This window comes from Lagenorhynchus albirostris, chromosome 5, assembly GCF_949774975.1.
Source record: "Lagenorhynchus albirostris chromosome 5, mLagAlb1.1, whole genome shotgun sequence".
Lineage (NCBI taxonomy): Eukaryota > Metazoa > Chordata > Mammalia > Artiodactyla > Delphinidae > Lagenorhynchus > Lagenorhynchus albirostris.
In genome coordinates, this window is record NC_083099.1 from 99462617 (window position 1) to 99485650 (window position 23034).

General features: G+C 40.8%; 1 protein-coding gene across 14 annotated transcripts in view; it reads right to left on the reverse strand.

The window, feature by feature from the left end:
* ST3GAL6 (ST3 beta-galactoside alpha-2,3-sialyltransferase 6) overlaps positions 1-23034 on the reverse strand; it is a 75166-nt gene that overhangs the window by 46022 nt on the left and 6110 nt on the right. For 4 of the 14 annotated variants that reach the window (XM_060150707.1, XM_060150706.1, XM_060150705.1 and 1 more), the window contains exons 2-3: positions 12772-12911; positions 9051-9212 (exon numbers count right to left, since the gene is read on the reverse strand). The exons of 4 other annotated variants lie outside the window; for them this stretch is intronic. Coding sequence is in view for 1 of the 10 variants with exons in the window: in XM_060150719.1 (XP_060006702.1) it covers positions 2957-3024 (68 nt within the window). In the remaining 9 variants the exon portion in view is untranslated. Of the gene's footprint in view, positions 1-2956; positions 3025-9050; positions 9213-12771; positions 12912-23034 lie in introns of all 14 variants that reach the window. 6 more of the 14 variants (XM_060150712.1, XM_060150710.1, XM_060150708.1 and 3 more) reach the window with 4 other exon arrangements.

The window sequence follows — 23034 nt, forward strand, 5'->3', positions numbered from 1 at the left end:
TCTTAGAGGAAAACATAGGAAGAACACTGCTTGACATCAATCACAGCAAGATCTTTTTTGATCCACCTCCTAGAGTAATGGAAATAAAAACAAAAATAAACAAATGGGAACTAATGAAACTTAAAAGCTTTTGCAAAGCAAAGGAAGCTACAAACAAGAAAAAAAGACAACCCTCAGAATGGGAGAAAATATTTGCAAACGAATCAATGGACAAAGGATTAATCTCCAAAATATATAAACAGCTCATGCAGCTCAATATTTAAGAAACAAACAACCCAATCAAAAAATGGGCAGAAGACCTAAATAGACATTTCTGCAAAGAAGACACACAAATGGCCAAGAAGCACATGAAAAGCTGCTCAACATTACTAATTATTAGAGAAATGCAAATCAAAACTACAATGAGGGGGCTTCCCTGGTGGCACAGTTGTTGAGAATCTGCCTGCCAATGCAGGGGACACGGGTTCGAGCCCTGGTCTGGGAAAATTCCACATGCCACGGAGCAACTAGGCCCATGAGCCACAACTACTGAGCCTGCACGTCTGGAGCTTGCACTCCGCAACAAGAGAGGCCACGACAGTGAGAGGCCCGTGCACCGTGATGAAGAGTGGTCCCCACTCGTAGCAACTGGAGAAAGCCCTCACACAGAAATGAAGACCCAACACAGTCCAAAATAAATAAATTAATTAATTAAAAAAAAAAACTACAATGAGGTATCGCCTCACACCAGTTAGAATGGGCATCATGAGAAAATCTACAAACAACAAATGCTGGAGAGGGTGTGGAGAAAAGGGAACCCTCCTGCAATGTCGGTGGGAATGTAAATTGATACAGCCACTATGGAGAACAGTATGGAGGTTCTTTAAAAAACTAAGAATAGAATTACCATATGACCCAGCAATCCCACTACTGGGCATATCCCCAGAGAAAACCATAATTCAAAAAGACACATGCACCCCAATATTCACTGCAGCACTATTTACAATACCCAGGTCATGGAAGCAACCTAAATGCCCATTGAAAGACGCATGGATAAAGAAGATGTGGTACATATTTACAATGGAATATTACTCAGCCATAAAAAGGAACGAAATTGAGTCATTTGTAGAGATGTGGATGGACGTAGAGAAAGACTGTCATACAGAGTGAAGCAAGTCAGAAAGAGAAAAACAAATATTATATATTAACGCATGTATGTGGAATATAGAAAAGTGGTACAGATGAACCAGTTTGCAAGGCAGAAATAGAGACACAGATGTAGAGAACAAACGTATGGACACCAAGGGGGGAAAGTGGCAGGGGGTGGTGGTGGTGATGTGATGAATTGGGCGATTGAGATTGACATGTATACACTGATGTGTACAAAATAGATAACTAATAAGAACCTGCTGTATAAAAACTAAATAACTAAAATTTAAAAAATAAATAAAAGAAAGCCAATGCTTTTCCCAGAGTTCATCCTTAGCATATGTAGACAGATCTTTTCAGCTAATAAAAGCTAAGCTGTCACTACCAAAGCAGATGACCAAATCCTGCCCCCAAAATTGGGTATGCTCACTGCAAAGAATATAAAAAGAAGAGAAATGATGTTTCAGCAGAATTTTGTTCCTTAATAGTGCAGCAGGACAGACTAAAATCATTCAGCTAATAGCACACTATATTAGATGTTAAAAATAAATGAACTGAAGTTCCTGTTTTCAAGATCTCTCCCTTTAGCCTCAGCTTCGTTGAAAATACACAAAGAAGCTTTTAAGGGAACTTCTTATGGTCCTACTGTTTATTCATATTTTCTCCCAGAGACCCATTTCTTTTCCCAGGGTGGAAATTTTCTCTATTTCTTATATTAATGCCCTATTGATAAGATAGACTCTAAAGAGTAATAGATATTGTTAACAGGTTAATGACGGTGGCCAATTTTTAAAATTAACTGTGGAACATCCCTGGCGGCGCAGCGGTTGAGAGTCTGCCTGCCAGTGAGGGGGACACAGGTTTGATCCCTGCTTTGGGAATATTCCACATGCCGTGGAGCAACCGGGTCCGTGAGCCACAACTACTAAACCCGCGTGCTACAACTACTGAAGTCCGCGTGCCTAGAGCCTGTGCTCTGCAACGAGAAGCCACCGCAATGAGAAGCCCGCACACCGCAGTGAAGGGTAGCCCCGCTCACCACAACTAGAGAAAGCCCGCGCGCAGCAATGAAGACCCCAAGCAGCCAAAAATAAATAAACTTTTAAAAAATTAATTAAATTAAAATTAACTGTATAGAGGGAAGAAAATTATAATAAAACCCACCACTTTTAAGTGCACAATTTCATGAGTTTTGACAAATCTGTAAGGTTGTGTAACAATCTCCAAAGTCATACTAAACATTTCCAACAAGCCTGGAAGTTCCTGTGTTGTCCCTCTTTGCAGCCAACTCTCTTCCCCTAGTTCCTGGCCCCTGATCTGTTTATCACTATAGTTCTGCTTTCTCTAAAGGTTCATATAAATGGAATCATACAGTATGTATCTTATTTCTGGCTTATTTATATTAGTATGATGCTTTTGAAAAAAATTGTTCATGTTGTTACTTCTACCAGGAATTCATGCCTTTTTCCTTTTTATTACTGTGGACAAAAAAAGAAAAAGAAAAATAGGTTGCCTACCGTTTCAGCAAACAGCAATGTTGCCCACCAGCAAACCATCAGCCACTGCAGCCACCGCCCCCCCCAACACCCCCGGTCCCCCAACAGTGCACCCTGAGGTGGAGAAAAACAGGATATGGGCCCTAGACAGTTAAGATGTATATCAAAGGAATAATTTCAATGAGTCCAGACTTTGCATCTTCCCACACATAGAAAAGTACTAAAATCATTAACTTGAGATGTCTGTTTTTTAGCAGTAATCTTTTGATGTTCAACTACATCTGTATGTTTGTATCAGCAAAAACTCCTCTATATCCTGGTTTCTTCCTTACCTCTTTGGAACAGGTCCTCAGAGCTATCTAAGGTGCTGTCTCTCAGGTTGTAGTCCTCAGAAAGGGCACTGAATAAAAAAACATAATTCTCAGCTTCTAGGTTGTGCACTTTTTAAAATCAGTTGACATTGCTAAGTAGTATTCCATTGTATGGCTACACCACGGTCACAATTTGTTTATCAATTCACCAGTTAATAAACATTTGGTTACTTTTTAGTTTTAGTTATTATAAGTACAGCTACTGAAACCAAGCAGGGCCCTATGGAGCCCCTGGGCATGGAAGCATTTCTGTGTCCCCTATTCCTTGTTTGTAGGGAACAGACTCTAGCCTCCATGACCTTCCCTGAGTTCCTAAGGGTAGATTCCAACAGTTGCTAATCAGGGAAGGAAGGGGATGCAGAGTCAAGGGAGGAACAGTCAAGAAACAGTGGTGCAGCCTGCTTGGAGCAGAGTCCTGGTTCTGCCTCAAGGGACACACATAACAATATCTTTAAGCTCTTCTGTAGAACTAAAACACCCACGAAATGCAAGATGTTCCAGAGAGATCACAGTTTGATAACCTCAAAGCTCATCAGAAGACCATAAGAGGCTAGATTAAAGGAGTATAGGACCTGCACACACCCTGATCCTTATCAGCAACCCCACCCTTTAACTACTGCTATAGAACTCCTCACCAAATCCTCCCAGGTGGGGACCAGCCTTCCGTGTTCCCCTCTGCCTGGCAAAGCAATAAAGCTATTCTTTTTTATTTCACCCAAAATGTCTCCAAGATTCAATTTGGCACCAGAGCACAGAGGCCGAGATTTTGGCATCACTACATTGAAAATTCAAGCACAAGACTTTGGGTAGGCATGTGTTTTCACGGGTCATATAGTAAATGTATTTTTAACTTTATATGAAAATTTTATATTACATTCCGGTGCCTATTTCTGAATAACAGATTTGCTTCAATTGCTCAGTTAAAAGGAAAAATCCCCTATCTGTAACAATTCAAACTGTTGACACCACTGAATAATACAGATCACTGACAGGGGTAAGAATGGATTAATCTATTACTTCTGAGCATTCATTAAGCATGTGCACTCTATTTTAAAGACACGGCAAACAGAGCTCACAGTCTGGTGAAGGAAGTTACACTGTTCCAGGATGACTATGATTATCTGTTGTGGGAAGTAAAATTAAATATTTTAGACCCCTGCTCCTCAGAGTGTGGTCCACAAACCAGCAGTATTGAAACCAAGCCCAACCCTGTGGGTCCCTCCCTGGTACAAAACCTTTCTGTGTCCCCCATTTCTTGTTCGTAGGAAATAGGTTTCATTCTGCCTCCTAGACCTTCCCTGAGTTCCAAAGGGCCGATTCAAACAGTTGCTAATTAGGGAAGGGAGGGGATGCAGAAACAAGGGAGGAGAATAGTGCAGCCTTGGGGCAGGGCCCTGGTTCCTCCTCAAGGAATATACACAACAATATATCTTTGAATTCTTCTGCAGGAACTAAGGCCCCCACCCAGGTGGAGGATGGTAACTTCAGGCTGAGCACAAGAGTCCTGGAGCACCACCCTGTTACCTCACCAACCAATCAGAAGAAATTCACACACCCTGCAGCCCTCACCCCAAATTTTGCCTGTTAAAAACTTCTCCCCAAAAACCACTGGAGAGTTCGGGGTTTTTGAACACAAGGACCTGTTCTCCTTGCTTGGCCCTGCAATAAAACTTTCTCTGCTCCAAACTCTGACACTTCGGTTTATTTGGCCTCACAGTGCGTTAGGCACAAGAACTTGCATTTGGTAACAGTATTGGCATCACCTGGGAACTTGGTAGAGCTGCAGAATCTCAGCTCCACCCCTAGATCTACTGAGTCAAATGTGCATTTTAACAAGATCCCCAGGTGACCTGTGTGTTTGAGAAGCACTGCTGGAGAAGGTCAGAAGAAAGAGGAATCATAGCCCATGGAGAGGATCAGGGCTCCACAAAAAACAGTTGTTGAGAGGAACTGAAAGCTCATTCTAAGTTCCATGCTACCTCTTTTAAGAGTCTTTTGGGCTTGACTTTTTAAAATTTCCAATCAACAAAATTTTCCCTGAACAATCTAGTGAGACTCTCTTTGAAAATAAGTGGCTTTGAGAAAAATTTCCATCATCATTCTAGGGGATATTTGTGGTCTCTCTGTAAATTCCCTGGATATTTTCATTCCTATATTGTTTACAGCCTTATCCTTTCACCTTCCATCTACTACCAGTATCACCACTGCTATTTTTGAGAGAAAATATACAGATTACATCTACGTGACACACATTTCATCCTGCATCGCCTTCTGATTCACCTAAAAGGGCCAACTGAATCACCACTCACTCACAACATTTCCCATTATCGCTATTCACACCTGGGACCCAGGAATTACAGATCTTAGAGCTGGAAAGACTGCAAGAGTTCAGGGCATTTAGACAGAGTAAGGTCTTATGTCACCACGTTACAAAAGAAGCAGACAGGATTTAGAAAAAAGTAAAAACTTGCCAAAGGTGACCTCACTCATAAGTAGCAGAGTTGGCAGTGCAGGAGAACATTTTTACGTGGATTTTCCTCCAGCATGATTCCAGGCTCATCATGGGTACGCAACAATAACCCACTAGTCTTCATTTCATTCCAATCCTCTCAAATCTCTATGGTTTTCAATTCCTGAAACACCCTTCAGGTGGCACTGCGTCTCACTACTGCTGCCTGAGCTTCTAAATCTTTCTCTTCCTCCTTGGCACACCTAAATACAGGTGTTCTCAAGCTCTTATCTTTTTTTTTTTTTTTGCGGTACGCGGGCCTCTCACTGTTGTGGCCTCTCCTGTTGCAGAGCCCAGGCTCCGGACGCGCAGGCTCAGCGGCCATGGCTCACGGGCCCAGCCGCTCCGTGGCATGCGGGATCTTCCCGGACCGGGGCACGGACCCGTGTCCCCTGCATCGGCAGGCGGACTCTCAACCGCTGCGCCACCAGGGAAGCCCTCAAGCTCTTATCTTAATCCTATTTCCTAAACCCGTGTTGTCATTACTTCTCAGCTACTAGCAATGATCTCTAATCTATCTTCCGTTTAAATCAGCTCATGTGCTGCACTGGCATAAACTCCTCAAAGCAAGCCCAGCTCTCATTTTGTCATCCACCCCACAGGAAAACCTTCAGTGTTATCCCGCTGTCTGCCAAATACACATAAAATCACTTGGCCTGGCATTTAAGACTTCTTTAATTTGGCCCTTCTATCTTCCTTCTCATCTTCTTCATGTAATTTCTTCTCTGCAGGTAGCAGCGCAATTAGGTGTTAAGGTTGTCTGCTTGGCAATCAGACACCATGGGTTTGAGTCTCAGCTTTACCTCTGTCTAGACGTATGACCCTAGGAAGTTTCTTAACCTCTTTATACCTCACCTGTAAAATGGGAATAAAGATAGTACCTAATAGAGCTATTTAAGTTGTAAATATAAAGCACTTAGAAAAATGTCTGGCACATGGTAAGGACTCTCCTAATCTTGTTTTTAATTCTTCTTTTAAAACTAATAAAGTATAAGCTGCCCATACACCAAGGCTTCAATAAAAGACTAACTTCAGGGGACTTCCCTGGTGGCGCAGTGGTTAAGAATCTGCCTGCCAATGCAGGGGACATGGGTTCGAGCCTTGGTCCAGGAAGATCCCATGTGCTGCAGAGCAACTAAGCTGGTGTGCCACAACTACTGAGCCTGCGCTGTGAGACACAACTACTGAGCCCATGTGCCCAGAGCCCATGCTCTGCAACAAGAGAAGCCACCGCAATGAGAAGCCCGCACACTGCAACCAAGAGTAGCCCCTGCTCACCACGACTAGAAAAAGCCCGCGTGCAGCAATGAAGACCCAACGCAGCCAAAAATAAATAAATAAATTTATTTTAAAAAAAAAACAAAACTAACTTCATAACATCCTGGTAAAGATACTGAAGAATTCATGACAGTGTACAATAAGAGCCAAAAAAAAAAAATTAAGCTTCCATTACTATGCTAGCAATTATTTCTCCACATTTATTTAAACATTTCAAAGTATCTGTGATAGGAAGGCTTACCCATCTGCTTCTAAATGTAAAACAAAAGGCATTCAAGATAATAGTAATTCATTAGCAAAACTCATCTTAGACCCTATTTCTGGCTATAGAAGCCATACCTTCCTATGCTTTTCATAATAAAACTGCTCTGAGTCCTAGTAAAACCAAACAACCTAGGTTTGTAATCAGCATATCAAATTTATGTCTTGAAGCAAGAAAGAAAATCAAGAACTTTACAAATAATCTGAGTTGGCAAATAGTTTTCACCTTACACTCTGATTTGGATCCATTAAAATGTTGAGAAGGGGCTTCCCTAGTGGCGCAGTGGTTGAGAGTCCGCCTGCCGATGCAGGGGACACAGGTTCATGCCCCGGTCCGGGAGGATCCCACATGCCGCAGAGCGGCTGGGCCCGTGAGCCACGGCCGCTGGGCCTGCGCGTCCGGAGCCTGTGCTCCAAAACGAGAGAGGCCACAGCAGTGAGAGGCCCACGTGCCGCAAAAAAAAAAAAAATGTTGAGAAGGATTCAAATATGGTACTCTAGGCTCAGAAGCAAATGCCAGGGTCAGTCAGCAACATCTAACAAGTTAACGATGAAGAGGTGAATACCTGTTAGCCCTAGGCTAGAGAATGGAGGAAGAAGAAAAAACAGTGCAACAGACGGCAATACAACTAGGTTAAATTTTCTGAACACTTATGTGACGAAACTTTTCTAAATGCTCTTGGTATATAATTCTTTTAATCCTCAAAATGATCCCTTAAGAAAGGTCATTCCTATCATACAGATGAAGACACTAAAGCACAAAGAAGTTATAATGTACCCAAGGATACCCAAGTAGTAAGTGGTGGAGCTGGGATTTGAACCCAGGCACATACCAGAATCCATGCTCTTCACCATTAGGTTATAAGGACTCAAAATATTTCCATATTCTTGATGCAAGGAGATGTATAGATTGACAGGAAAGGCAGTCCCAGAAATCTCCAAGATGATTATAGCCCAGATTTCCTTCGATTAAGATGTTTCTGGCAGTAAGAAACCTGAAGATCCAGCCTTACATTCAGCCTACATTCACAGTGCTCAAAAGTTCTGCAAGACCAGTGCCTCAGGACACTAGGGAAGGACTTTGAATCCACTCATAATCTTGGTATGAACAATGAAGAGCTCAAGAGATTCCCAAGGACTAAATCCCAAAACCACTGTAAATGCCCAGATGTACCAATAGTACTAAAGCATAATACTGTAAGTCAATAAGTGTCCTTCATAAAATGATTTCCAAACAAAGCAGTTGCTAGTAGTAACTAGTAGTTACTACTAGTAGTAACTGCTAGTAGTAACCGCTAGTAGTTACTACTAGCGGTTACTACTAGCAGTTACTACTAGCAGTAGCTAGCAGTAACAAATTTGCTAGTAGAATAACTGTTCTCTGATGAACCTCAACAAATCAGAAAGGCTGTGGATTCATGGGTAAAACATAGAGCTAATTCCTAGAAGACATTTGAGCTCCAGAGCTTTCTCAGAATGAATTTATAAATAGGTGTAAATTTGTACATGGGATTCCAGGCATAGTAAGGAGAATATACACACAAATTATATTAAGGTACTTCAATGAAATTATTACTAATTGTAGCATTAAAGACAGAGAGGGAACTAGAGTTCATTCTAACAACGCTGGTTAACAGCACTTGCTACAATAGTTGTGATGCATGTAATGTTCTAGTTGTAACTTCAGTTTACTTACTCTTTCACTTCCATGTTGGTTTAGAACAGTCCCAAAAAGGCCCATTTAGACTGAGAATGAAAATAATAATTAAAACTTTCATAGCTCAATTTTGGGATATGCTAAAGAGTCACTGGTTACCTAATATGTAGTTTCATAGGCCCTCTCTGGTCACCTGTTAAACTAGTAAGAGATAAATTAACAGGCAGCTGTATACAAAGAAGGAGAGGGTAAAGTCACCTGCCAGAGGGAAACACTGTATAAAAATATTTCAAGTGTTCCAACTTAACAGCTAGGAAGTCTGAGAAGACAGTCCTGTTGCCTTTGCTTACCTACTCTTTTAGGGGTCTGTTCCCAAAGGCCCTCTGTCCCCTGAGGATGTAGAATGTGGTAAGGGTGCCGGAGGCCCAGGAGGCTGCTGCTAAATTCTTGGAGCCCCTCCACTAGAAATTATCCAAGACAAAAAGGTCGTGCTGCTTCTTCACTTGTAAGTGCTGAAATAAAACACAAAGGGTGCATGCTTATAAGGATGGTTCGGCTACCCGAGAAAAATCTTAAGCCATTAAAAAAAACTTTGAATGAAAATACTACTTTAGTAAACTCACTACTGGCCCGTCCCAAAATGCTCTTCAGGGTGATGTAATTACCAAAAACAAAACAAAAACAAAAATCCAACAGCAAAACCGGCTGCATATATTACATGACTGTAGCCCATGACTGGTTATGCACGCGATCCAGCTTAGTCTCCTTGAAAAAAATAACATATCCAGCTCAATTAATCCAGAGCAACCCGGTAATGAAAGAACCATCTGTCTTCTTTTTCAGCTTCTCTCCACACGTACACACAGCTTTATTGTTCAATGCAGAGGTGAGAGAAGGAGCTGCTGGAAAACCTTCTGAAGAGGAAAGGGAGGGAGGGAGACAGGAGAATGTGGAGGAAGGTCAAGAAGAACAAAAATATCCAGAAGGAAGTGAGGGGAAAGGAAGTGTGGGAAGTTAGAACAGCAACTACTTTAACAATGTGCCATGGGCTACCTTCTCCAAAAAATTTTGAAAAAAAAAATCTCAAATTCTCCTGCTGTAGCTTTTCTTACACAAGACTAAATAATCCTGATACAAAAACAAACAAAACAAACAAAACTGCATGCTCTGTATTTCTTGGGTTAGTAGAAAGTGTCATTTAAAAAAAAAATTTTAGGAAACAAATATCAAAAAACAAAACCAACAAAAATATGGCAAATATTTTATTTCAGAACCCATTGATGAACTGATGTCCTACAATAAGAAAGTGATTATGCTTAATTAAGAAAATCATAGATCGGGCTTCCTTGGTGGCGCAGTGGTTGGGAGTCCGCCTGCCGATGCGGGGGACGCAGGTTCGTGCCCCGATCCGTGAGGATCCCACGTGCCACGGAGCGGCTGGGACCGTGAGCCACGGCCACTACGCCTGCGCGTCCGGGGCCTGTGCTCCGCAGCGGGAGAGGCCACAACAGTGAGAGGCCCACATACCAGAAAAAAAAAAAAAAAGAAATCAGTTGATGTGCTGAATTGTGGATTACAGGGGACTTTTTTTCTTGAAAGTTTAAAATTTATGGAGAAACAGAAAATGCTTATTTTCATATATCTCTATATGCATATATATCTATATGCAGCATATATCTGTATATGCTGACTGACCCCGGCATTTGAAGTGCTAAGCAGTTGGTGCATTTAGAAACCAGAAGAAAGGCAAAGCGGTGCTCTTTAGTGGCAATTATTATAATTAGAAGTCTCCACCACAAGACAGAATTTTGAACCTAAGGAAATTATGGGTCATGATAAAGTTGAGCCTCAAAATCATTCTCCCTAAATGTATAGAAAGTACAACTCCTGGGTTCCTATGATCTTCAACCTACTACTAGCTACTACCAGCTGGAGTAAAGGAGCAATCACAAATTTGAAATAGAAAGGTTAGTAAAGAAAGCCCAATGTCACACCAGGAACAACTAGAGGGATGGGGATTTAGTTCCACCTGGAGAAGCTTAAATCAAGGAAGGAAAACAAAAATGGCTATTCTCGCGTCTGTATGGCCTTCACGAAAAAGAGGCATTAGCCTGGTACTGAATGCTGCAGGGAGTTAAGCCAAGGCCAGTGAATGCAATATTCGAGGACTTTGAGCTCCACAGGGAAGAAGTTGCTTAGGTTGCCTAAAGATAATACAGGTTCCATTGCTGGATAATGAGTCACTTGTTACTACAGATAACTCTGTTTTAAAAACCACTTGGAAAAAATTAATTAATTAAAAGAAAGAAAAACTACTTGGGAGGGCTTTGGATAGTAGTGCTTAATAAACTTTAATGTCCATTAACCTCACCTGAGCATCTTGTTAAACCGCAGATCCTTATTCGGTAGGGCAGGTGGGGACTAAGAATATGCATTTCTAGCGAGTTCTCAGGTGGTGCCAATGCTGAAGTAGCTTGGTTACGAGCATCAGAATGTTATTTAAACCAGTGTTTCCCAAAGTGCAATCTTCTAACCATATGGCTTCAGAAGTACTCCAACCCTGATGTGGGGGCGGGCGCTTAGTAGGTAAAGTAGCTATCAGCAGAACCGTGCAGGCGCACACCTTCAAATTAAAAATCAAAAGGGTGTATGGTGGTATCTTCCAGTTCCCCCCAGGTGAAACTTTTGAACAATAACTAATTTTGTCCAATTTTAAAGAATACATGTTTCATTTCAATTAAAAAAGGATGAAAAAATGATGCTTTTACTCCAAGCTTGGTAAATAACCGAAGCCAAATAAGCGTGTCCTGATGAATGAATGAGTATAGGCTCAGCATTAAAAATGCAGTGACTTATGATTTCAGTATACAATAGTTAACAGAGAAGTAGGATAAGACAAAATATGGCTATAAAGTAATTTTTCCCAGTGATTTGTGTTACAAAATCATTTGCCTCCAAAGGTGGTGAGGGTAGACTCCTAAGGCTACATTTGTAGTCTTCTTTTTCAAGGTAGGGCCTTGCATTATTTTCCTAGCCCTGAAATTTCACCTCCCCACCACCCCATCTGGGTCAAAAAATTCTTTCAATGCTTTGAAAGTTTCTTTCTTGTTCATATTTTGCTCAGCTCCCTACTTATCTCATAAATTTGGGCTTTTAATCAGTTCAAAATTCTGTGTGATGTCTTTCCTGGGGAAATATGCTAATATCTGAACACACAGACCTTCCTCAAATTTTAAAGCCTTCTTAGGTTTCTCTCCCAGAGTAAATAAACCCACAACTAAGAAGGAACCAGTTTCCTGTCTTTCCTCCTACTCTGTAAGTTCTCCTTCCAAAGGGTTTACTGTTTTATAGTTTGCTTAAAAGTTATAAGTAACATTCCATCTGACTTACAAAAGCCCTTTTTTCAAGCTACTTATTACATCAGTTTATTCTGAATAAACCTAGCTTATTCTGCTCCTTGAGATGTATCATTTCCTGTTTGTTAGTTCCTCTTTTGCTACTTTTAAAAGAAAAAAGTCAGTTAGCTTGAGGGTAAACGATCAGATGAGCATGTATCAAATCTTAAGATTAAAGCAGTTGGAAATGTTCCTGCTTTCCACAGTAAATGAAAGTATGTGATGATACTTATGTTACTATCCATCAGATGACCCTCCAAAGTCAAATTACAAATATGATGCGAATCTTAATTTGGGGTATCTTATAATTATTATTACAAATAAACCAGTACATGCGATACATATTTTTTTATTAAATCATATAGTCCTAGATTTACTTCCGAATACCAGCTAAATTAATCCTCTAGGCAAAGGGAGTCAATTCATTTCCTAGCAAAATTAACTCTGAAAGTTTTCACCTCTACTATAACTTTGCTGATTTAGTCAATAATTAATTTCCTAATGCCAGCCCTTGTCATAGGCACTGAAGATACAGAAGTGAAGAAGAAAAACAGTCTACAATCCAGGAGAGAAGCAGAAATTAGCAAGTAGTTTTATTACTATTAAGTAATAGTACTTAAGTTATTACTATATAAGTAAGTATTAAATTACAATTGTGGTCTGACAAGAAACTTACCCAGGTGGGGAAGGACAGGGAGCTTCTCGGAGGAATTTGAGAAAATTCACAGAGAACTCCTCTGAGAAGGAGTTAACCAGAAGAAATCAGGGTAGAAATGAAAAGCATCCCAGTCAGAGGAAACAGCATTTGCGAAGATTCTGAAGTGAAAATGAAAACAGTTCACCAGAAGAATTGAGGTTGTTGATAATAGGAGTAAGCATGAAAATGATAAGAGCTAATCTTTGTTGCATGCCCTACGACATGCATGAACTCATAGAACCCTCACAACAGTGCTAAAATGGGCCTGTTATTCTAATTTTGTAAATGAGGAAACTGAGAGGCTTAGAGAAGTTAACTTGTCCAAGGTCTCAAAGTTAGGTGTCAAGCCAGGGGTTGGGCTAGGCAGTTGTAGGCAGTAATCTAGGCAGTAATCTAATAATTCAAATTATTCTGAATCTGTAAACTATTCTAGCTTTCCAGGAGCCAGATCAACTTGGAGCTTTCCTCATCTTCAAGATTCATTCTGTCAATTTTCATTTTTCACAGAATAATATTGTGAAATATAGATGTTTTGGAATAGCTTCAGTCCCATTCCCAGAGTCTTCATAAATGTATGGTTCCTAGGTTGGAATCTATCTCATTAGGAAATATTACATGGAATTTTTTCATTACAAAAATGTTAACAGGGACTTCCCTGGTGGCGCAGAGGTTAAGACCCCATACTCCCAATGCAGGGGGCCCAGGTTCGATCCCTGGTCAAGGAACTAGATCCCACATGCATGCCTCAACTAAGAGTTTGCATGCCACAACTAAGGAGCCCGTGTGCCACAACTAAGGAGCAGGTGAGCCGCAGCTAAGACCCAGAGCAAGCAAATAAATAAATATATATTTTTTAAAAACCCATTAACAGAAGTTCAAATGTTAATATAACAAATGCCCATGAACTCATTAACCAAAATAACCATATCTTCTCAGGGATTTTTTTTTAATGGAGATTTATGTTCCCCTCCTTACCATGTTCCTCTTCTCTGAGAGGCAACCACTATCACAAATTTATCTACTTTTTATTCACACATGTGTACACACCCACATGCATTCGAAAACATTATGTGGTATGTAATATTGTTTAAAGTAATGTTTAACATTGACATAACAAATACATACTATTCTGAAATTTGCGTTTTTCACTCTACACTTTTGGTTTTGAGGTCCATCCATATTGATGCATAAAGGTCTTGTTCATTCTTTTTAAGTTCTGTAGAGTATCCTATCAACCAAATATATCACAAAGCTTTCCATTCCCTACCAGAGACAGTTAGGTTGTTTTCAGAGAACTGCTAATCTAAATGTCATTTTGGAGCAAAATCTTCTTTTTTTTCCAATCTAGAAAAAAGTTTACTAAGACAGTGAAACTTACAAATTGCTAGAAATACTTTAAAATTGAAATTTCACTTTTGCATAGAGTCTTTTTTCTAAAACATAAACTTTGATCAAGTTGTTTAAAACTACGTAGATATTTAAAATACCATGACTCTCTGAAAACGGGAAGTTAATAGTATTTTAAATAAAAAAGTACATTTCTAGGTAAGGTGAATCTATAATCATCCTGTTGAAAACAAAACACACTGAAGAAAAAGTGGATGCTGAAAATAGCCTTCTTACAATCACTTTCTTTTTCTGATAAGCACACTGACTAGGCAGAAAAGTTAGAGCATTTGAGCAAGTAGATAAACAAACCAAAGGTCTCTCTGGAATGCTTTGTTCAGTGTTTTGGCCAGAACATAATCCAAGGTACAACCTCACAGAGAGATAACCAAATTTCTCTTTAGAACTGAGGGATTGGGAAGTGCCTACTATGAGCCAGAGTCAATGCGGAAGAAAGTGGACAATTAAGCAAAACGATGAAATGCCAGGTCTTTCACCCTGAAGTCTTTAGACCCATAAACAGTGTGACTATACACAATGATCTACTGACGTTAATGAAAATTTTTAGCTCAAGGACATTGTAACAAGGTTTATCATCCAGCATAAACTGAAGTCAAGTCTACGTCTATGGGTTTCCTATCCCTTTAGCATCATTTTCTATAAAGAATCTGAGAAAACCTCAAAAGGCAGATGTTTTAAAATATAGATAAATGTTTACTAATGGCTGCATTCTTTACACTATAAAACAACCTAGTCTCGGGAATTCCCTGGCAGTCCGGTTAGGTTAGGACTTGGCGTTTTCCCTGCCAAGACTGGGGTTCAGTCCCTGGTTGGGGAACTAAGACCCTGCAAGGCGCAGCTCGGCCAAAAACAAAACTAAGCAAAACAAAACCTAGTCTAGAAGGAGCAAAGGAAATTTGAATAAGAGCATTCTCTTTGAAGGGAGGGGGAAGAAACATCTCTTCTCCTAGCAGATTTCCAAAGAATTGTACACCATTCCCAAGAAGGTGAATAAAAAAAGAAATCTGGGTTTCCATTGAAAGAAGTAACTCCAGTGCACTGGGGATCACAATGGAGTCAGACTGTTTGACTCCATGGTCACAATTAGCCAAATGTTTTAGCACATTCCACAGGCGAGAGTCAAGGAGATATCACTTCCTCTAGATCCCTGGTCTCCAGCCCAAGAAAACCCCCTCGGCTTAGGAAAACCTACCCAGGCTTCAGGAGGCAGCTCTGAACTCAACAGAAAATCATCCTACCAGTAGTTCAGTGAAATAACAGGCCAAGCAAATGGAGCAGCTCCATCATCCACTTGTCCATCTGTCCATCCATCCATCCAACACAGATACATATTACTCATCCATCACATGGCACAAGATCTCAAGGAACAAGGACTGTCTGAACTGACAACACAGATGCTCTAAAGGCAAGTCCATAAAAACATAGACGATTAAACATACCGAACATAACATTTTGCCTAATTCTAACCTCTTACCTGTAGTTTCAAAGTGTACTCTCTTATTATTTTTCAATTAAATAATATGTATATTATAGAGAATACACAGAGAGAGGCCTAAAACATGCAACTTTTTTGCATTCTCCCTCAAAGGGCAAAATATATTGTATGAACAGCAGAAATTAGAGGTTGAGAGACTCTTAGCAAGAGAATAAGGAATCACCAATAGGCCAGGAATGAAAAGTTGAAATGCTTAAACTTTTGAAACTTCCCCATGTTTATGATATTTTAAAACGTCTGGAGACTTCCCCAGCAGTTACTAGCAGTAAACAATGGCTTCTGAACAGAAAGCAGGGGCAGTTAAAAGGCACATGCACTCTGTAACCACCAGAATCCCTAGGTCCCGAAGCAACAGTACAAAAGAACAAAGGAAGTGGCCTGAGTCTATGAAGTCACCCTGGGGACTTAACAACAGTCCCATCCTTATCATTCCCCTCACACCAGAAACTCAGCCCAGAATAAGAAATCGATAAGTTACTGTCAGGCAGTCTAAAACCAATCCTTTGCTGAAGAAAAAAATACTCCATCATCTAATATGCTCTGCCTCGTTCGTTATTACTAACTAAGGCCTAATTGTTGAGCTGCTTTTTGATCTGAGGGCTTTTTTATTTTCTGAAATGAGAACCGGCCTTTGATATGCGTAAGTACAACAAAATGAAACCTTTATTTACAGCATGCCATACTATTGGAAATAGGGATTTCATTTAAAGAATAAAGTTCTTTTTGTTTCCTATCAGAGATGATTCTGGATCAGAGGAACTAGGGACAACTAGACGGAGACGGTGGCTCAGTCTGGGTCTGGGAGGATGGATTAAGGACACCTCAGCCGAGACCCAGATAGGCAATGGTGGGAAAGCAGAGAGGGCTGATTTACAAAGCTTGGTCTGGGGTATGTCAGGAAACCAAACTGATTCAGTCTGAAAATACTAGGGAAGAGCAGAGTGAAGAAATAAAGAAAAAGTCATACGAATGTAATGAAACCTTGTCTTCCACAACACAGACGTGGAACAACCAGGGGCAAGACAGGGCACTCTGTGAGCTAGTCCAGACAGGAGCAGCTTCGAAAGGGTGTAGCCAGGGCAATTCCAGAACCAAGGATCAGGTGCCCTCTGGGGGACAGAGAGAAGAGGGGTCAGAGCACCAGGGCCGACACAGACGCTCTGCATTCATTTTCTAGGGCTGCAACAACAAAGTACCACAAACAGGGTGGCTTACAATAACAGAACTGTATTATCTCACGGTTCTGGAAGCTAGAAGTCCAGAATCTAAGTGTTGGCAGGGCCATGCTCCCTCTGAAACCTGTAGGGGAGAAACCTTCCTTGCCTCTTTCTAGTTTCTGGTGGTTTGCTAGCATTCCTCTGCATTCCCTGGTTTATAGATCATCACTCCAATCCACTGCCTTCACACAGTGCTCTCTCTGTGTCTCTGTCTTCACACAGATGCTTCTTATAAGGACACCAGTCCACTGGACTAGGGGTCCATCCAACTCCAGCATGACCTCATCTTAACTAATTACGTGTGCAATGACCCTATTTTCAAATGAGTTCCCATTCTGAGGTACTGGGAGTTAGAACTTCACCGGGTCTTTTTAGGGAGACAGAGTTGAACCTATAACACCCTTCTTGATGCCTGGTCCGTACTCTCAGCCAGAGGGACCCTGATGCTCTAGAGTCATTCAGAATACCTGGGTGTTAATTCAAATTAAAAGGAAATAGAGGGCTTCCCTGGTGGCACAGTGGTTGAGCGTCTGCCTGCTGATGCAGGGGACACGGGTTCGTGCCCCGGTCCAGGAAGATCCCACATGCCGCAGAGCAGCTGGGCCCGTGAGCCATGGCCGCTGAGCCTGCGCGTCCGGAGCCTGTGCTCCGCAACGGGAGAGGCCCCACAAAAAGAAAAAAAAAAAAAAAAGGAAAGAGAAAAAAAAAATTACCCTATGGTGGTGAAAGTCAGAATGGTGGTTACATTCAAGGAGGGGAGCAGTGACTGTGTGGGAGTACATGGTACACTCCTGGAGGGCAGGTAATCTTCTAGCTCTTCATCCAGAGGCACGTAGCGTGGGTGTGTTCACTGCGAGGAAACGTATCGAACTATACTGAGATGGTTTGTGTATTCCTCTGTATGTCCAATATATTTCCATAAGAACTTTACTTTAAAAAAAAAAAGAGAGAGAGAGAGAAATTGGAGCTGTCCAAGAAATAGAGGTGTTGGCAGCCTAGGCAGAACCTCAGAAAAAGGCATTACCTGGGAGAAGCCCCAACCCAAGAGCTGGCTGCTCAGCTGTGCTGGTTCAGACATTTGAGTGGTCAGTTTACCTGAGATGTTCAACTCCCAGGAGCTGGTGTATAAATGGAAATGTCAAAGTAATTCACTTATAATGAGAAAAATATAAGAGCCAAGGAGTACATATATTTAAACTGGAAGATTGACAACTTCTACAGGCAAATCCCCGGGTGATAAAAGTTGTTTGATAACCACAGACCTATAATAAGGATACATTCTTCCCTCAGTAGTGCTGGAAACACAGTAAGACACTTTTTGATCTGCCCTCTGTTTTCCTAGCCTCCTTGCGGACCTCTCCCACACATTCCATTTTCAGGCTAATTACACCTCAAGTAAATTCCAGTGTTTTTTTTTTCTTTCGCATCTAATTTTCTTCTGGGAATTTTACACTCTTATGTTTAGGGAGTTTTCAGTCCTATTGCTTAATTCCTAAGCAAGAGAAATCAACACCAAAAGACAGAGTTAAACTACACTGGACACCACTCAGACTTTGAAGAAAACATATTTCTGTAATAAAAACACATTAGATTTTCTAGAATTAAATATAATTCAGACATTTAATATCAGACATTGCATAAGCTCTAAATAACATATTGATGTATCAAAAACTAACTGATGGGGCTTCCCTGGTGGCTCAGTGGTTAAGAATCCGCCTGCCAATGCAGGGGACACAGGTTCGAGCCCTGCTCCAAGAAGATCCCACATGCTATGGAGCAACTAAGCCCGTGCACCACAACTACTGAGCCTGCCCTCTAGAGCCCGCGAGCCACAACTACTGAATCCCGCATACCTAGAGCCCATGTTCCGCAACAAGAGAAGCCACCACAATGAGAAGACTGCGCACTGCTATGAAGACCCAACACAGCCAAAAATAAATAGAATAAAATAAATTAATTAAAAAGAAAACCAAACTGAATGTTGCCTTAAAAATGGGAGCGGGGAGGGCTTCCCTGGTGGCGCAGTGGTTGAGAATCTGCCTGCTAATGCAGGGGACACGGGTTCGAGCCCTGGTCTGGAAGGATCCCACATGCCGCGAAGCAACTAGGCCCGTGAGCCACAACTACTGAGCCTGCGCGTCTGGAGCCTGTGCTCCGCAACAAGAGAGGCCGTGATAGTGAGAGGCCCGCGCACCATGATGAAGAGTGGCTCCCGCTCGCCACAACTAGAGAAAGTCCTCGCACAGAAACGAAGACCCAACACGGCAAAAAAATAAAATAAATTAATTAATAAACTCCTACCCCCAACATCTTCTTTAAAAAAAAAAAAATGGGAGGGAGAGGAGGAGAGGGGTAAAAAAAGGGAGTGGAGAGGGGGAAAAGGAAGCCAAACATTAACTGCAATGCAAACAAAGAAATAAAAATCAAATATTGATCAAATTGTACACACAAATTATCAATCACATAATTATAGAAGACGAAGCTGTGGAGCTCTTGGGTGTGAAATGTATTAGGGAGGTACTCAAAGTTTCAAGGCTACGAATTTGTAATGGTCCTCTGGTCTGTTCTTGGATGTCTCTGTCCTGTTGAAGTCCCTCTCTACTCTCAACTTTCATATGGAAACCCAGGCTTCAGAAGTCTCAAATGATACTTCATAATTTTTTTTTTTTTTTTTTTTTTTTTTTTTGCTGCACTGCACATGCCTTGCAGGATCTCAGTTCCCCAACCAGGGACTGAACCTGGGCCATGGCAGTGAAAGCCTGGAATCCTAACCACTAGGCCACCAGGGAACTCCTTCACATTTCTATCTTTCAAACACTTAAGTTATTAAAAAATGAGAGCTCTAATATCAATTATATATTACAGGTAACTAATGTTTTCATCATTTTCTTATGGAAACAGCAAATGGAAGAGATGTATTCCATGCCATATGTAAAATCCAAGTGCAACTTTAGAAGCAATGTGCAGAATTTGACTGTTATAAATTGTTATATATAAATTTGTTAAAATTGTCTACGTAGACCTACCCAAGTGCGTATCCTTATAGGGAGATGTAAACATATAGGCCATAGGTCTCTGAGTCTGATTTAGCTGACCCCTACATTCTCTCCTGCATCATCTCCCAAAATGCTTGATTTTGAACATTATGCTCTATGAGCACGAAATTCTGCACAGTTCTCCATCCTACTCAACACAGTTTCATGCCTCAGTGCCTTTGATCATGCTGTTCCTGCTGCCTGGATTGTTCCCTCCCATCCTTTGCCCTCCCCGCCATAAACTGGAATGGTCTAGTGGGATTCTGCTCTTCAAGGAAGACTTCCTTTTCTACCTTTACCCTGTATTTGGATGAGGATAGAGGAGCTTCTAAGGAAGAAAGCATACGTAAAGCTGTTTCAAGAATACAGAAACTGGGGCTTCCCTGGTGGAGCAGTGGTTAAGAATCCGCTTGCCAATGCAGGCGACACAGGTTCAAGCCCTGGTCCGGGAAGATCCCACATGCCACAGAGCAACTAAGCCCGTGAGCCACAACTACGGAGCCTGCGCTCTAGAGCCCACGAGGCACAACTACTAAAGCCTGCAGTCCACAGCTACTGAAGCCCATGCACCTAGAGCCCGTGCTCCGCAACAAGAGAAGCCACCACAATGAGACACCTGCACACCACAACAGAGTAGCCCCCGCTCGCAGCAACTAAAGAAAGCCCGAGCCAATCAACGAAGACCCAACACAGCCAAAAATAAATTAATTAATTAATTTTAAAAAAAAAGAAGTGCTCTGAAGAAGTTGTCCTCCAATATCATTCTTTAAAAAAAAAGAATACATAAACTATAACTATCATTTTTTATATTATAGAAAAAGATGTTAATTTTTTAATGGACATCTGAATAGAGTCGTTTTTACTTCTTAACCCTAGTTTATTCTGAAAAACTCACAGTGCTATTCAACCAACAGATTTTCATGCCCCATCTTCACCTGAAGCCCGTGTGTGGGGTGTGTGTGTGTGTGTGTGTGCGCGCGCGCGCGCGCACACACACACACACACACACACACACTGTATCCCTCCACTGCATGCCCATGGATCTCTATGTTGTAAATAGCACTGTGCCTGGCACATGATAGGTGCCCAAATATTTGTTGCTGTTCACTGAAAAATAATTAAAGAAATACAACATGAGTAGATTAATAGAGTCCAAAGTGAAGTCAGGGTCTAAGAGGACACAGACTGGAGAAAAAATTAGAGCTAGAGAAGGCCAAACAGAAAGACTTTCTGAAGAAAGTCAAATTTTAACTATTCAAGGAAGAACAGCTATAATAATAGAGTTATAATAATAATAGTAATGTAACAACATTGATTAAATGTTTGATATTTGGCAGGAAATATGCTGAACTATTTATACGTGTTTTCTTTCTAATTATCATAACTGTGATGTGGGCATTATTTCAAGTTTACAGATAAAGAAAGTGATGCTCACAGAAGTTAGGCAATGCGTTCAGAGCCGTGCAGTTATTAGCCATGAAGCTGGGAAACGAAGGCAGGTAATCACCTGGCTTGGATGGGGGAGGGGGAGTGTGGAGTGAAAGGAGAAAGGCACTAAGTGTCAAAGGACCCTTGCAAGCTGCAGCGCCAGGAGGCTTGCAGTGACTGCAGTGCAAATGGAAGAGTGAAAAGAAAGTTAGCAACAGGAGATGGCAGAAAACTTCAAAGACCTGTGGGAGAAATTCTCTGGATTTTTGAGCAGAAAAAAATTTCCATAATAAAACCCATGCTTGAGGAATGCTATTATAAAAGGTGTGTGGACAGGAATATTGGTGGTCATAGGTAGAGAACTTGGGTAGAAGCTTTTTGTAAGAATATGATTATATTACTTATGGTTAAAGCAGAAGAGCCCTACACACCGATTCTGTAAAAATAGTTGGTGGAGGGGGTTGTTGTTTTTGTTTTGCAATAGGTGGGCCAGTTTTGTCCTCCAAAAACAATCAGGGCCTGCGAAACATTTACAGGTACTTCATGATCAGAAATTACACATATCCCTTAACATCCTGCTTAAGAAAAAAATCCAATTATTTCTAATTTAATTGTAGCATAGCTGGGATCAAACAAGAGTGATTAGCTAACTGCTTTTGACATTTACTTGAAATATTGGCTCCAAATACCAAAAGTATCTTGAAAGCAGTATTCTTCATCTTACAAAGATCATTTACATTTACAACAGAGAGTTCCTTTAACTTGCAGAGTCTGTCAATTAAATAAAATTATAAATTAAATTAGTTGCTGTTGCTGAAAAGAAGTTGAAAATCCAGTTGAAATGCAACTGGATTATCATCTCATTGCTCTTGTCTAAATGCAACTGGATAACCCATTTCTCAATTTTTAAGTGCAGTTTTATAACTTTATATTATCTTTATTATATTATAATAATTATTATATATTACATTATCTAATTTTATATTAGCTGTATATTATCCCTAAAAAGAAGTCAGGGAATTAAAAAAATAATCTGATCTTTTATTCTTTGGCTCTAGGCTGAACAAAGAAAATGTACATATTCCCTTACCTTTGCCTCTTCTATCCCTTAATACATGAAAGACTCTTACATACTAAAGGGTTGCACAGATTTTAATAAAAGCATTTCATTTTATTTTATTTTATTTCATTTGTTATACTTTATATTGTATTTTTATACATATTTTATTTGATTATTTTAATAAAAGCAGCACCTTCTATGGTGCTGGCCTAAATAGTTGCAATAGAATCTTTCCTAAGAAGAAAACTCCTCCAAGATGTCTGAAGCAGTGGGCTGATAACTTCTCTGAGGACTAAAATATGATGGGGTGGGGGGAGGGAGACTCCGTAAAATCAGCTCGAAGACAAGAAGGCTTTGTTTATGTAACAGCATGTCCTTGAATATCTGTATTAACCAGGAAAATGCCCTCTGAAGGCACCGTTCTTTGTGAGAAACTTTGTCACTATGAGTCTCAGCAAAAGCCCACAGCTGGGCCCCTCTCAGTTCCCTCTGCCAGGCAGGGACTCCTCCCAGCTCTGGCAATCTCAATCAGGAGAGCTTTTTATCCCCAGGGCATCTGTGTGTGTCTCCAGTTAGGTAAAATGATACATAACAGAAACC